The sequence below is a fragment of the Schistocerca serialis genome, chromosome 11 (genome assembly GCF_023864345.2).
Source record: "Schistocerca serialis cubense isolate TAMUIC-IGC-003099 chromosome 11, iqSchSeri2.2, whole genome shotgun sequence".
NCBI lineage: Eukaryota > Metazoa > Arthropoda > Insecta > Orthoptera > Acrididae > Schistocerca > Schistocerca serialis.
The window spans coordinates 183,744,436-183,758,689 of NC_064648.1; the positions used below are offsets into that span (position 1 = coordinate 183,744,436).

The following is a 14,254-nucleotide window of genomic DNA, read 5'->3' on the forward strand; positions in this document are numbered from 1 at the left end:
GTGTAAAGTTTACCTCACCGACACAAATTCTTACAAAGGCGTCTGACTGCTCGGCAAATCCAGATAGCGATTCGCAGATAGTGCTTCAATTTTTTTACGTCAGCCTCACATTTCTCGTTCTTCCTTTTTGATCGCATAAGATTCCAAGACAGCAGCACAAAAATATGGGGGCCACTCCAAAAGAAACGCACAATTTTCTTATAAAAATAGTATTTATGTTCTGTGCACCTTACATTATTACAGTACGTTCGTATGTTCTCGAGAACTTACATGCCATTCTTCCTCCCCATCTCCGTTAGTTTAAACTGGATTATGCCACTGTGGAACTGAGGGCTGTACAATGGGGGACACAAAATAACAGGAATTGAAAAGCTGCACATAGTGTACTTGCAGTACCAGGTTGCGCCACCAGAGGGCCGTCGTAGAATCTCTCTCGAGAGTTATTCTTCCGGCCACCGCCATCTGACAGCGACTAGTGTCGTTTCTCTGGCAGTTCTGCGAGTGTGCGTACAGTGCAGACGTGGCATGAGAAAATGCGTACTACTTACGAAAAATGTACGGCTGTGAAATTTTGTTGTCTACTCTGCAAGAATGAAGTGGAAATTGTGGTGACGACGCAAACATCGTGCAAAGAACGTGTTCTTACTAAAACTCGAGTGTACGAATGGTTTTCTCAGTTTAAAAAGGGAGAAATAGCCATTGAAGATTTGCCCCATTCTGGTTGGCCTTCAGTTGCTTCGTCAGATGAATGAAGATTGACACAGGACAATTGACAGTCTCTAAGACTTGTGTGGGTGGTCCTGGAGCTAAATTCAGGGCACTTTGACCGTTAGTTTGGGAATGTGAAGAGTGGCATAAAAGTTTATGGTGCAACTTCTCACAGGACATCTATTATGGTGTTCTGCTAAGTCAGTGTACTGCCATTTGAGAGGATGACTGTTCAAAGTCCCCATCTGGCCATCCAAATGAAAGGTTTTCTTGCAATCTCCTTGAATGGCTTCAAGAGGAAGCTGGGACGTGCTTTCAAAGTTTGGTTCACGTTGTGTATACACTGATGAGCCCAAATGTTAGGACCACTGTCTGCCGTGAGACGGAATACTGCCTTGTGACACTACGGGCGGAGGACACTGTAAGGAAAGTACACAGGGTATGACAGGATGAATGGTCAATATTCTGGCACCCTTATTTTATTGTGCTGATCGTTCCTCCGTACATAGGTCGGTGTCGACAAAATATTTTCCCATTTGTAGGAGAAAGTTGGTGATTGGAATTTCGTGAGAAGATTCCGTCACAACGCAAAACGCCTTTCTTTTAATGATGTCCAGCCCAAATCCTGTATCATTTCAGTGACACACCGTCCCATATTTCGCGATAATACAAAACGTGCCGCCCTTCTTTGAACTTTTTCGATGTACTGCTTCAGTCCTATCTGGTAAGGATCCCTCACCGTGCAGCAGTATCCTAAAAGAGGACAGACAAGCGTAGTGTAGGCAGTCTCCTTTGCAGGTCTGTTACATTTTCTAAGTGCCCTGCCAATGAAATGCTGTCTTTGGTTAGTCTTCCCCACAATATTTTCTGTGTTCCTTCCAGTTTAAGTTGTTCATAATTGTAATTCCTAGGTATTTAGTTGAATTTATGACCTTTGGAGCTTACTGATTTATCGTGTAACAGAAGTTTAACGGATTCCTTTTAGCTCTCGTGGATGACTTCACTCTTTTTGTTATTTAGGGTCAACTGCCAGTTATCGCACCATACAGATATTTTTTCTAAATTGTTTTGCAATTTGTTTTGCTCTTCTGATGACTTTATTAGTCGATAAACGACATCGTCATCTGCAGAAACCCAAACGGCTGCTCAGATTTTCTCCCAAATTGTTTATATAGATAAGGCACAGCAAAGGGCCTATAACACTACCTTGGGGAATCCGAGAAATCACTTCTGTTTTTACTCAATGACTTTCCATCAATTACTGCGAACTGTGACCTCTCTGCTAGAAAATCACAAATCCAGTCATGTAACTGACATGATATTCCATAAGCATGCAATTTCACTACAAGCCACTTGTGTGGTACAGTGTCATAAGTCTTCTAGAAATACAGAATCAATCTGAAATTCCTTGTCAATAGCACTCAACACTTGATGTGAATAAAGAGCTAGTTTGTTCAATTGGCATGAGAGCAGTACGGAGATATAAAACTATCTCTGTTGTCAGACACTGTAAGAAAGGTTTTGTGCATCATGAAGAGATTTACTGTTGAAATTCCTAGTGTATATGTCCCAAGAAAAGTTGGCCAGACAATTGGCAAAGATATTACTTCCTCCCACATAACATCTTACAGAATTCCCATGATGGGAAAATCTGAGAAGGTTAGCTTATGCGGACGTTTACTGACAAGCATTTGCAATTGCAACAGGGAATTAGGGGAACGCACTGTAACGCGGCTTGAACAGTATGGACATAGACAGCAGTGAATTGAAATATTGTAAAAAATGTCATTAAATTATTGACAGAATAAATGATAATTAATTGAAACCCTCAGCTGCCGACAGGCGGTGTTGATATACCTCTTATGGGAATCGTCACCTTAGTTGGCGTGAGTAATGAGTGGATGGGCAAATATCTATTAGGAACATTACATATGTCGATTGTGGACAGTTTGGAATGTGGGTCTCACGGGAAGAGTGCAAGGGATAAGTCCCTGCAGTTGCGCTGTTCATCTGTGTCCTTGATGCCTCAGATGGATGGAGTGTCTGCCATGTAAGCAGGAGATCCCAGGTTCGAGTCCCGGTCGGGGCACACATTTTCAGCTGTCCCCATCAAGGTATAACACCACCACCTGTCAGCAGCTGGGAGTTTCAATTAATTATCATTTATTCCAGAGAAGCTGCATGGTCATCAGTTGTATCTGTTCTTTTGGGAACAGTTACTATCTTCGTATTTACTGACAGAAGTTTGAAGTAGTGTGTATGCAGCTCCCACTCACGTTTGAACACTGAACTGCATACAATAGCAAAAACTGTCAAGAGAGTGTTTGAGTAAAGATAGGCAGTGCCTTGTAATTCAAAATGTTACACGACCATCCCAACATGCAAATACAAAGCTTACATCCCTAATCAAAGACACAGATATTGTGTTCATAGCTTAAGTACTTTAGTGACTTTGTTTGATAACTTAGTTGTTAATAGTTTACTGTGTTTTTTAAATAATGGGTTTACTTCATGGAAAGGGAAGAATGCAGTATTCTTAATTGCATTTGTTCCCTATCTTTTTGTAATCTGAAGGAAAAATCATTAATGAATTGGAGATTTGTAACAAGTAAAGTAAAGTAAATCAACCTATTCCTGTGCTGCAGGTGTTAGCTGAGTGGAACAAAGGGGAGCTGGACTCCTTCCTGATTGAAATAACGAGGGACATCCTCAAGTTCAAGGACAAGGATGGTTAGTATCACTGCATTTAGATTCTGTATTTTTTCCACAATCTACATTAATAGCAACAATGTATATTGTTGATATTCCTACATGGATTTTCCATCGTGTTTAATAGAAAAAATATGGAGGGCATCACTCGAACTTAAGTGTCCACAGTACCAAATGAAGGTGTCACATTGTTTAATGTGTTGATTGGAAACCATTTCCAGCATCTTCAGAATGCAGGTCATATAGTGCCTAAAGTGCTTTCATCACTTATATGATCTCTGCACAATGTAGGAACAGGCAGAAGGCAGAGGGGCTGGATTTAGTGAGTAGCGGGAACTATTTTCCATTTTGTTTTTGGCCTGTCTCACATTTATGTTATTTGACTGGGAGCATTGTTGTGTTGAAGAAGATAACACTGTGATTTCTCCTATACAGGTAATCTTTTTTTGCAGTGCATTATGGAATCATTTTACCACTTGAAGACAGTATGTGTATAGAATAAAAAAATTAATTATATGAATATAATAGAGGGAAACATTCCACGTGGGAAAAATATATCTAGAATAAAATAATTATGTAGTTGAGGCATTGAGGTGTGGCATATCCATAAACAAGATTGAAGAGCTGTGTGTGTGTGTGTGTGTGTGTGTGTGTGTGTGTGTGTGTGTTTTGGGGGGGGGGGGGGGGTCGTATGATGTGCTTGTGCGTATTAATTAAGGAATCTCAAGAATATCTGTCTGCTAGGTGTCACTTCTGTAGGGACTACAAATACAAGATCTGAATTAGAACCCCCCCCCCCCCCCCACACACACACACATGTGCTTGCGCATTTAAGTAGTTGTTAATCCTGTGTACTGTAGGTGCATACCGTAAGAAATACTAACATGTGGTAGAACGCACCATGCACTGCTCAGTGGTTTGGTTTGTAGATTGCAGATGTAGCTATAATACAGATCGAGCTTATTCTTCAGTGATCAGTTGATTTTTATTTATTTATCATTTGGTAATGACAGCAGAATTAAGAAATACATGTACTTCGCAATTATACATTTGAGGATTTAGAAATAAAGCTAAATTCTGAAAATTAATAATTTAGTAATAGTAACAAAGAGAACATTTAAACTATAAAATTAAAATAATTCATTTAATCAGTTAAACATGTAGTGAATGAAGCCAATTTATAGCAGAGGGAGCAACATCAATAAGTCACTAAATAGTCCTGGAGGCTTTCCCAAAGGCTCTCTCTGGTAATATGCTGAATGGTTCGTTCTGGGGCCACACAGTTGCAGGCTGGAGAGTTTCGGAGTCCCCACTTGTGTAACACGGCATTGCAGCTGGCGTGACTGGTTCTTGTCCCGTTCAGTCCTGTCCATTCACTTCACTTCTTTTCAGATTAAATCATGATAGGGTGGTAGATGGCTGCATTGGTATTGTACAGCTGAGAAAAGATTTGATCAGCATAGGCTGGAGGGGAGCTGCCTTTAAGGGAAGTTAAATTAAAAGGTATAGTTTATTCCTGAATCAAAATACAAATGTGCTCACCCAGATTGGTTTGTAAGTCTTACTCATGGCAGGAATAAAATGATGAGAATTTTAATGCTGGAACGAAGTCCAAGAAAAACTGAGTGGGAAAGGAATTGTTGTTGCTAGCTGAGAGGTGAGACAGTGTCCAGCTCGAGCCAGTGCTCCAGGAAGTGACCAGCAGTTAACATTTGACCTTTCTCCCACACATTGGCTACTGGTAACAAATGTGTAGGCAAGTAGCCAGCGGGTCACATTCCCCGGTAACTAGACTTGGAAATTAGGAAAAGGGGAGCCTTTTACTGGTTAATGAAGGGAAATCGAGTGGAAGTATGAAGGGGGCTTGGAACTGAGGCCAGTTGAAAAAGGCAATAAAAGACCACACATTAAAACTGTGAAAAATGTATGGGACACTTCAGGCACAGGCAGGAGAATATAGAAATTATATAGAAATTTCTCCCTAAAATAAGGAGTTATTAAAAATGGGATTCTTAATCTGGTGAGTGGATTGGTACTGGCCAGAATGCTACATTTCTATACAAAATCAGAAAACAGATGAATTATAGCTGTGCGTGAAGCAGTGTGGGCACACCGGAACACACATTGTGAAACTGCACACTGTATGAAGATGTGGCGGGTGATGGATGTCGGATATTAAGGATTTTGCATCCCAAAGCAGCAGTAAGGACCGAGTCGACCTGGCGTATGTCGGATCATACTGCAGCTGCAGTATCTAGGAAGGCAAAGGGAGATTCTAAGAGGCACTCGACCACACGCCAGCGTGTTCCCGTCCGAGCTAAACAACACACTCCGCAGGTGGAGAGAAGACAACTGAGGTCAGTGACCACCGAATAGTATAGTGTCCCAAGAATCTACATTGCGCTGGTGCATGTGGTGGAAGTGTGGACTTTGTGGTAACACTGATGGTGGAATTGCTCGCTGTAGTGGAAATGCTTCCGACTTGCTGCCCGACATCTTAGGACGCCAGGTGACAGTGGCTGTTGACTGGGATAGTGTGAAGGTGGATCCAGTAGCAGAAATAACCATCTACTTGTTAAATGAAGCAAGATAAATGAACAAATACAGAACATATTCTGTAGTACTAGTAATTGGGTAACTGGTTAAGGGTTTTATTGTAGTGTAGAAGTAGTAGTAGTATTTTAAAATTAAGTAGCAGAAATAAATGGTGTTTTATAATTTATTACCATCCAAGGAAATGTGATTTATATGGCCTATTTTAGATTTTCAGATAATAGGCTGTAATTATGAAGAATAAACAAAATACGAGGGTTGGAACTTTAATAGTGGCAACTATTTATTTACAGCTCATACAAAATAGATACGTGTATCAAATTTTCACTGACCTTCAAAGTAGTCACCTGCATTGTGTATAACCCATTGCCAGCGATGTGGACGTCGTAGGATACTCTTAGCAGTGCCAGTTGTGTTGACAGTTCGAGCTGCACGGTCTATCGCCTGGCGAATTTGTTGCAGTTCTGAAGCGAATGCCGTGAAGTGTTTCCTTTAGTTTAGAAATAGAGTTGAACTCATGAGGGCTTAAGTGGGGTGGGGGGGGGGGGGGGAGTGCAATACGAGCTATAGCACTTAGCAGCCCCATCAGTCGAACAAATCAGTAACAGCTTGCACTGTACGTGCTTGAGCATTGTCCTGCAAGATGATGGTCAGGTCCTGCAGAAAGTGTCATCTGTTCTGTCTCTGTGCTGTTCATTTTTGAAACACAACCTACGACCAGCTTAGAGACAGAAGTGCTGACATTTCTGCAGGACCTGACCATCATTTTGCATGAAATGCTCAAGCACGTACAGTGCAAGCTGTTACTGATTAGTTTGACTGATGGGGCTGCTAGGTGCTGTACCACCTACTGCACTCCCCTGACCTAAGCCCTCGTGAGTTCAAATCGGTTTCTTAACTGAAGGAAACACTTCACGCCATTCGCTTCAGAACTGCTACAAATTTGTTCGGCAATAGACCACGCCGCTCGAACTGCCAACACAACTGGCACTTCTAAGAGTGTCCTACAACTTCCAAGTCACCAGCGACGGGTTATACACAATACTGGTGATTACTTTGAACGTCAGTAAAACTTTGAAACACGTTTCTATTTTGTACGAGCTGTAACTAAATAGTTGCCACTATTAAAGTTCCATCCCTCGTAAATAAAAATTCCTCATTAGCAAACAAGTGTTGCTGAAGTGATGATCCTACTCGGTATGAAGGCCACAATGAATTGTACTTAAACATTACGTGGGAATTATGAAATGCGAAATTGAAAATAAATTTTTTTTTTAATACCATTCAGACTGGCTAGGTAGATGCACAATATACATATTGCTTCTTCTTCATTATTTGTAACTTGAAACAGGTTCGTACCTGGTGGAGAAGATCCTGGACTCTGCCGGTCAGAAGGGTACGGGCAAGTGGACGGCGATAGCCGCACTGGAGTACGGGATGCCCGTCACGCTGATCGGGGAGGCGGTGTTCGCGAGGTGCCTCTCGTCCCTGAAGGCGGAGCGTGTGGAGGCGTCGAAGCTCCTTAGCGGACCCATCAAGAAGCCCATCCTCAAGGACAAGGCACTCTTCCTGGAGGACATCAGGCAGGTCAGTGGGCAACATTAAACGCTTTTAAGTTTTACGTTAGAGCCGGGAAGTGTGGTCGGAGGTGGATTTCATAGGAGTGCTGCATTCGGTGGAGGGACAGCTCAGAGTTAAAGGCCCTGCGGCAGAGCTGTCCCAGGTGATGTATTGCAGAACTGCATTTACCAGAAAGCATTTCGAAAATTTTTGGAAGTGGTTTTAAGCAGTGAAAGTCAACATTCTTAGAACAGTTGATACTGAGTGATGTTTTTCAAATGGGTAGTAGCCAGTCTTGAGTCTATGACTTGATTTGCCAGTTAGCACTTTGTAGCAGAGTTGTGGGGGGGGGGGGGGGGGTCACGGGTGCAGATCTTTATGTAGGTCCAGAAGACTTATATATCTCAGATTAAGGCCGTAGTACCAACCTCCACACAATTTTCGTGTACCACTGCTTACAGTGAAAGGAAATAGAGAGTGGCTCAACATTCCTTGTCAAACCACAAGTCTGGGTTTTCTCTATTGTACTCTGATATTACGGAATAAAAATATTCAGCAGGTGTTTGACACTTTTCCACACGGTTGTAAATTATGGCAGTCAGCTGTTTCAGAACTGCTCATACAGAGTGGCATTTTTCACACAGATAGTAACTAGGTTCAAGGCTGCACCTTGAAATGTGGGTTAACTCCACACAGCAGAGGTTTGGAGGTATGGCTTATGAGTGGCCTCATAGGCTTCCGTAAGACTCGACTACACGAGACTAAGGAAGTCGTACCAAACTTTACAAAATTTTCACGTTATAGTGCATATGACAATGGGGAATCAACAGAGGGCACAGCTTTACAATATTGCCAACCTCTCCTCGAAATACATTTTCCTGATTGCTCTAAACACATTTTTCATATTTAATAACTTTCAACATCACACTAGTTTTGGACGATGGAGAACAAAATGAAGAAGCCTGACGTCCTAAGACGACAAAATGAGAATTGGAGAAAGCATTTCGGGAGCCCCAGGAAAACAAAGTAATGGGCTATGACAGAATACCATCTGAGACAATGAAAGTCTTTGGTCCAAATTCAATAGCCAACTGGACTGAGGTAGTAAACAGAACTTATTACACAGGAATTTGACTCCAAGGTCTACTTAAGATCATTCTAGTTCTTTTACCAAGTGCAATATAAAAAAAATGCAATGAGTGTAGGACAATTATATTTATCAGTCACATCATAATGAATCGTACTGAGGAGAGCGGTAATGAAAATTGAGTTAAATGTGTGGGAGGACCAGTTTGGATTCAGAAACGGTAAAGGAAAAAGAGCTGCTGTATATTGTATGATGATGACTGGAGAAGCAATGAAGGAAAATAAAAATAAAGAGTTGTATATTCGTCTCGTCAACTGGGAAAAGACTGAAATACATTGATGAGAATTTTAAAAGATGTGGGTAGAGACTGGAAAGATAGACGGTTAATAAGGGAGATAGGTACAAAGCAAAAAGTAACAGACTAGGGAATGAGAGGAGATGAAAAAAATGAACATTGGAAATGGTATAGGGCTAGGGTGCTCACTGTCAGCAAAGCTATTCAACATATAAGGAGAACAAGGTAAGGCCTTAGAGGGTGCAAGAGGCATCGAAATTAGAGTAGAAAGGATAAAAACTATAAAATACGTGAATGATCAAGCAATGCGGGCATGGAATCATAAGAGGTGCTGCAGATAATGTTCAGGAGGCAGCAAGGAGTGTGGAATCAAATATAGGAAAGATAAAATTGGCAAGAATAAGCAAGAAGGAAGCCCAAGTTAACACATTCTCATGCAGATAAAAGATAGAACAAGTAAAATATTTTGTTTACCTGAGAAGTTTAGGATCGTGGAACTAAAGCTGTACAGAAGAAATGATGATGATGATGAGGAGGAGGAGGATATTCATGGGAAAGAGAGCATGTGATGAAAAGGTGAAGCAATCACTAACAGGCAGCAGAAGAATTCAAAGTGAGCAGAGAAGAAGAATTGCTGAATGTTACATGTGGAGTATAGTGCTATACAGCAGTGAATGCTGGACATTTAAAGAGAAAGGAAGGAGTTACTTAGACAGTTCTGAAATGTGGCTATGGAGAAGAATGCTTAAGATGAAGTGAACTGACATTTAAGAATGGGGTGAAGTGGATTGACATTTAAGAATGAAGAGAACAGATGAAGATAGAAGATTATTGAAAGGGACCAGAAAGAGAAAAAAATCTTGACTGGGACATACATTGTGTATGAATTGTCTGCAACAAGGAATTATAGAGGCAAAAGTGGAAGGAATGAGTGGACAACAATAAAACAGGACAAAAATACAAACAGTTGGAGGAAGATGCTTGGAATAGGACATGATGGAGGATCTCCAGTTGAAATCTATCATAAGACAGATACACCAAAGAACTACTTCCAGACCTTAAGCACTTGTTAACTATCATATTACAACTGCTAATACAGTTGTGGCAGTTGCAACTGATTTTATTTATTCTTCATTTGATGCTTGTTGTCCTCAGTGTCATTGTAGTGTGTTGCTACACTGGCTGAAAAAATGGCTGTGGATTCTGACACTGACTACTGCAAACTATGTAACCGAAAGGTGCACAGTTGTGTTTCACAGTACTGTTCGCAACCCCCCAATAATACACAGTTATATGGCCACTGCACTATTGTTTCACTTTCAATAAGCCTCATTATTAGTTTGCGCGCGAATTCTCCATATACTGCTACAATAGTTTCCTGTTGAACATCTACGAGCAGTAAATGCCTAACTACAAAGTTCACAGTTCTTGAAGAATACACAGGTTCATATGGAGCAGACACTGTCACTATTTTTACACAGGGTCCAATAGTGTAACAATTGTTCCACAGTTAATTTGAAGCATTATTGTTGTTTTTCTAAGCAGCACAGATTCCTCGTCTAAAACTCTGCCGTGGACTAATTGTCTAGTGACCTAAAACCGGGCCCTTATATATCCTCACAATAATAGTTACTGAAACTTCACATTGTTCGAAGTTAAATTTACAGAAATTGGAATTAAAACTTAACTCATATTAAATTAACTGAATACATTGAACAACTGGTTCTTTTTAACAGTTTCTCCCACTGCAAGGGTAAAGCTGAATTATTTATTTAAATCATGAAATTAACAAATATAAGTACACAAACAATACTTTTGAGAAAACTGTTAATTACTTTGTAATTAATAAAGGGCTGGCTTTGCTAACATGTTTTCGAATCGTGCCAAATAAATACTTAGTTTACTAGCATTTCATCTTCCAAATGCTTACAATTATTTCAGTATTTACATTTGTTTACCAGGTGTACTGGTATGAAATAAGCGTTTTTTTGTGAAAATGAAAATGAAACACTAATTTTGAATTGAAAAGTAAAAACATTTCATTCAAAGTACTGACCATTGCTTTCTATACATTTTGACCACCTTTCTGGCAATTTGTGGACACCACACCAATAGAAATGTTCGTCTTTTGAAGCAAATCAATCAGACACCCAATTTTCGACTTCTTCGTAGGAATCGAAGTGTTCCTCAGCCAATGCGTGTCCCATTGATGAAAACAAATGGTAGTCGGAAGGGGCCAAGTCTGGTGAATACGGCGGGTGGGGTAGCAGCTCCCAGCCAAGTGTTTTGATTGTATCCTGAACCAGTTTTGCTTTGTGTGCAGGTGCATTGTTGTGTAAAAAAATTACTTTGCCATGTCTTCTGGCCCATTCTGGTCTTTTTTCAATCAATGCATAGTTCAAATTGATCATTTGTTGTCTGTAGCAATTAGTATTCACAGTTTCACCGGGTTTTAGAAGCACATGATACACCACACCTTTCTGATCCCACCAAACACAGAGCATTGTCTTCTTGCCGAATCAATCTGGTTTTGCAGTCAATGTTGATGGTTGTCCCAGATTAACCCATGATTTTTCCCCATTTAGGATTCTTAAAATAAATCCATTTTTCATCGCCACTAACAATTCGATGCAAAATTGATTTTCTTTCATGTCTTTGAAGCAAAATTTGACAAATGGTTTTTCAGTTTTCCATCTGTCTTTCGTTCAATTCATGTGGCACCCATTTTCCACACTTTTGGATCTTTCCCATAGCTTTCAAACGGCCAGAAATTGTTTGTTGTGCAACATTTAGCATTGCTGCCATTTGCTTCTGACTCAAAGTATCATCTTCATCCAATATTGCTTGCAAATCGACACCTTCGAACTTTTTCGGTGGTCTTCCACGTTCTTCATTTCTTACATCAAGATCATTATTTCTGAACCGTTGAAACCATATTTTTGCATGTTGCTTCTGATAGAGCACCATCACCATATGCCTCGACAAGCATTGGTGCGACTCTGCAGCACTTTTTTTTTTTTTTTTTTTTTTTTTTTTTTTTTTCAAATGAAAACAAAAAATTAATGCTTTCCGCAAATCATCACTTTCTGGTACAAAATTCGACATTAACACGATGAAAACATATGATGATGTTTGTTCCATGACTTGATGTATACTAAATATCTTTGACAGATGTCATACCAACCAAATAAAGAAAAAAAATTAAAGCTCATTCACAACAAATGTTCCCTATTGACACATTTGTATCTTAACGCACATTTCATACCGGTACACCTGGTATATGTCAACAATAGAATTTAAGTTACGAAAAAATTACCGATTTTGCCCTATGATGAAAGATACTAAATAGTAATAGTCAAAATGAATTAGAAAATAAATTACATACATAAAACTAAGCACAAAAGAAGATCTGGTGTTATCTTATTTAAAACTGTGGGCCAGCCTTTCTCTTCTATGAAAATGTAGATTGTATTCACGAATGTTAATGGTAATTAGTCAAAATTGAAAAAAAAAAAAAAAAAAGAGAACTTTAAGGAGGCAGATGGCAAAACAAGAGGGGAATTAAAATTATCCCAGCTTGCTTTGTCACACAGTGCTTTAAAATTATGTGCAGAGCGCCGCACTGTAATCTCAAAAACAACACTGTGTGGTTAACTTGGCTCTTACACGTAAGCTTACAGCCACAGCCTTTGTCAGAAAGAGAGAAACGCACACCATTCATTTGCACAAGCAAGCACACCTCGTGCACACGTGACCGCCAGCTCTGGCAGCTCAGGTATGTGTGAGTTCCTATTAATTGTGCCTATCTGCAACTTAACGTGTCATCTTTATAGTAAGTAGCAATTTCTTCTCGTACATTGTTGATATTTGTACCTGGAGTTTCCGTTGTAGCTCAGTTATAAAGTGACTTAGGTCTTCGTAACTCGATGACTAAAGACATAGATAAAAATATTTCTACTTTTCCTGACATCAGAATTGTATTACAACAGCACATAATGGGACTGGCAACTTATCTATACAGAGAGATACTGCGCAAATACGTACTGGGCCTGTCAAAACAGTTCATGTCTTACTTACTCATCAGTGGCTTGGGCCTTAGTGACCATATGCCTACTCTACACTCCTCCTCCATCGTACCCAGTTGCGAGCCTCCTGCCACCATTCGCCTGCTCCTAGTCCCATGTCCTCGGTGTCCTTGTCAGTAATGCCCTTCCATCTTGTCCGCGGTACCTCCTTCCAGCTACAGCTCCCAGAAACACATCATTGGGTATCCTCCCTTCATTCATCCTTGCTACATGTCCAGCTCAGGTCAGCCTCCTTCTTCTTATCATCATTTTTATTATGTCAGGCTCTGCACAAAGCTCTTTTAATTCTTGTGTTTTTTTTTTTTAAATTCTCCATTCCCTATTTGTGAACCTATCACAGGACCATATATTTTTGGGAGGATTTTTCGTTCTAAAACAAGTAGTTTCTCTTCGTTTGTTCTCCTAAAGGTGAGGCTTCCACAGCCGTACATAACCACTGGTATAATCATACTTTCGACGGTTCTCCGGTTAGCTTTATGTGGGTTCCTGGCCATATCGGTATCCCTGGGAACGAAGCTGTAGATGCCGTGGCCAAGGCTGCGGTCCTCCAGCCTCGGACAGCTTCTTGTTGTGTCCCTTCATCAGATTGTAGCAGGGTCATTTGTCGGCGCATTTTATCACTGTGGCATGCCGATCGGGCTGCACTTACAGACAACAAGCTTCGGGCCTCAAAACCTCTTCCCGCGGATCAGACGTCCTCCTCACACCCTTCTCGGCAGGAGGAGGTCGTTTTGGCCCGGTTACGAATTGAACACTGCCGGTTTGGCCATCGCCATCTGCTGATGGCTGCTCCGGCGCAGTTCTGCCCGTGTGGGCAATTGCTGACGGTCCGCCACATTTTAACGTCCTGTCCGGATTTTAATACACTGCGTCTTGATCTTGGCCTGCCATGTACTCTGGATGCCATTTTAGCGGATGACCCACGAGCAGCTGCTCGCGTTCTTCGTTTTATCAACTTGACAAACCTGTCTAAGGACATTTGATTATGCTTTTTTTTTTTCTTTAATCCTCTGCCTGTCTATGTCTTTTATAGTATTGTCCCTTTTAGTTGCTGTTTTAACCTTGTTCCTTGCGGTGCATTCCTAACTTAGTCTGGGCGCTAATGACCATTGTAGTTGTGCGCCCTAAAACCACAAAAAAAAAAAAAAAATCATACTTTGGTACAGCCTGATCTTAAAACTTCTTGACCGGGATCGTTTCTTCAGCACATCATGAAGGCTAAAGTATGCTCTGTTGCCTTCAATAATTCTTGCATTT

General features: G+C 40.6%; 1 protein-coding gene across 1 annotated transcript in view; it reads left to right on the forward strand.

The window, feature by feature from the left end:
• LOC126426829 (6-phosphogluconate dehydrogenase, decarboxylating) overlaps positions 1 to 14,254 on the forward strand; it is a 147,498-nt gene that overhangs the window by 114,759 nt on the left and 18,485 nt on the right. Inside the window, exons 5-6 of the mRNA XM_050088851.1 lie at positions 3,354 to 3,438; positions 7,322 to 7,557. Of these exons, the coding sequence (XP_049944808.1) occupies positions 3,354 to 3,438; positions 7,322 to 7,557 (321 nt within the window). The remainder of the gene's footprint in view (positions 1 to 3,353; positions 3,439 to 7,321; positions 7,558 to 14,254) is intronic.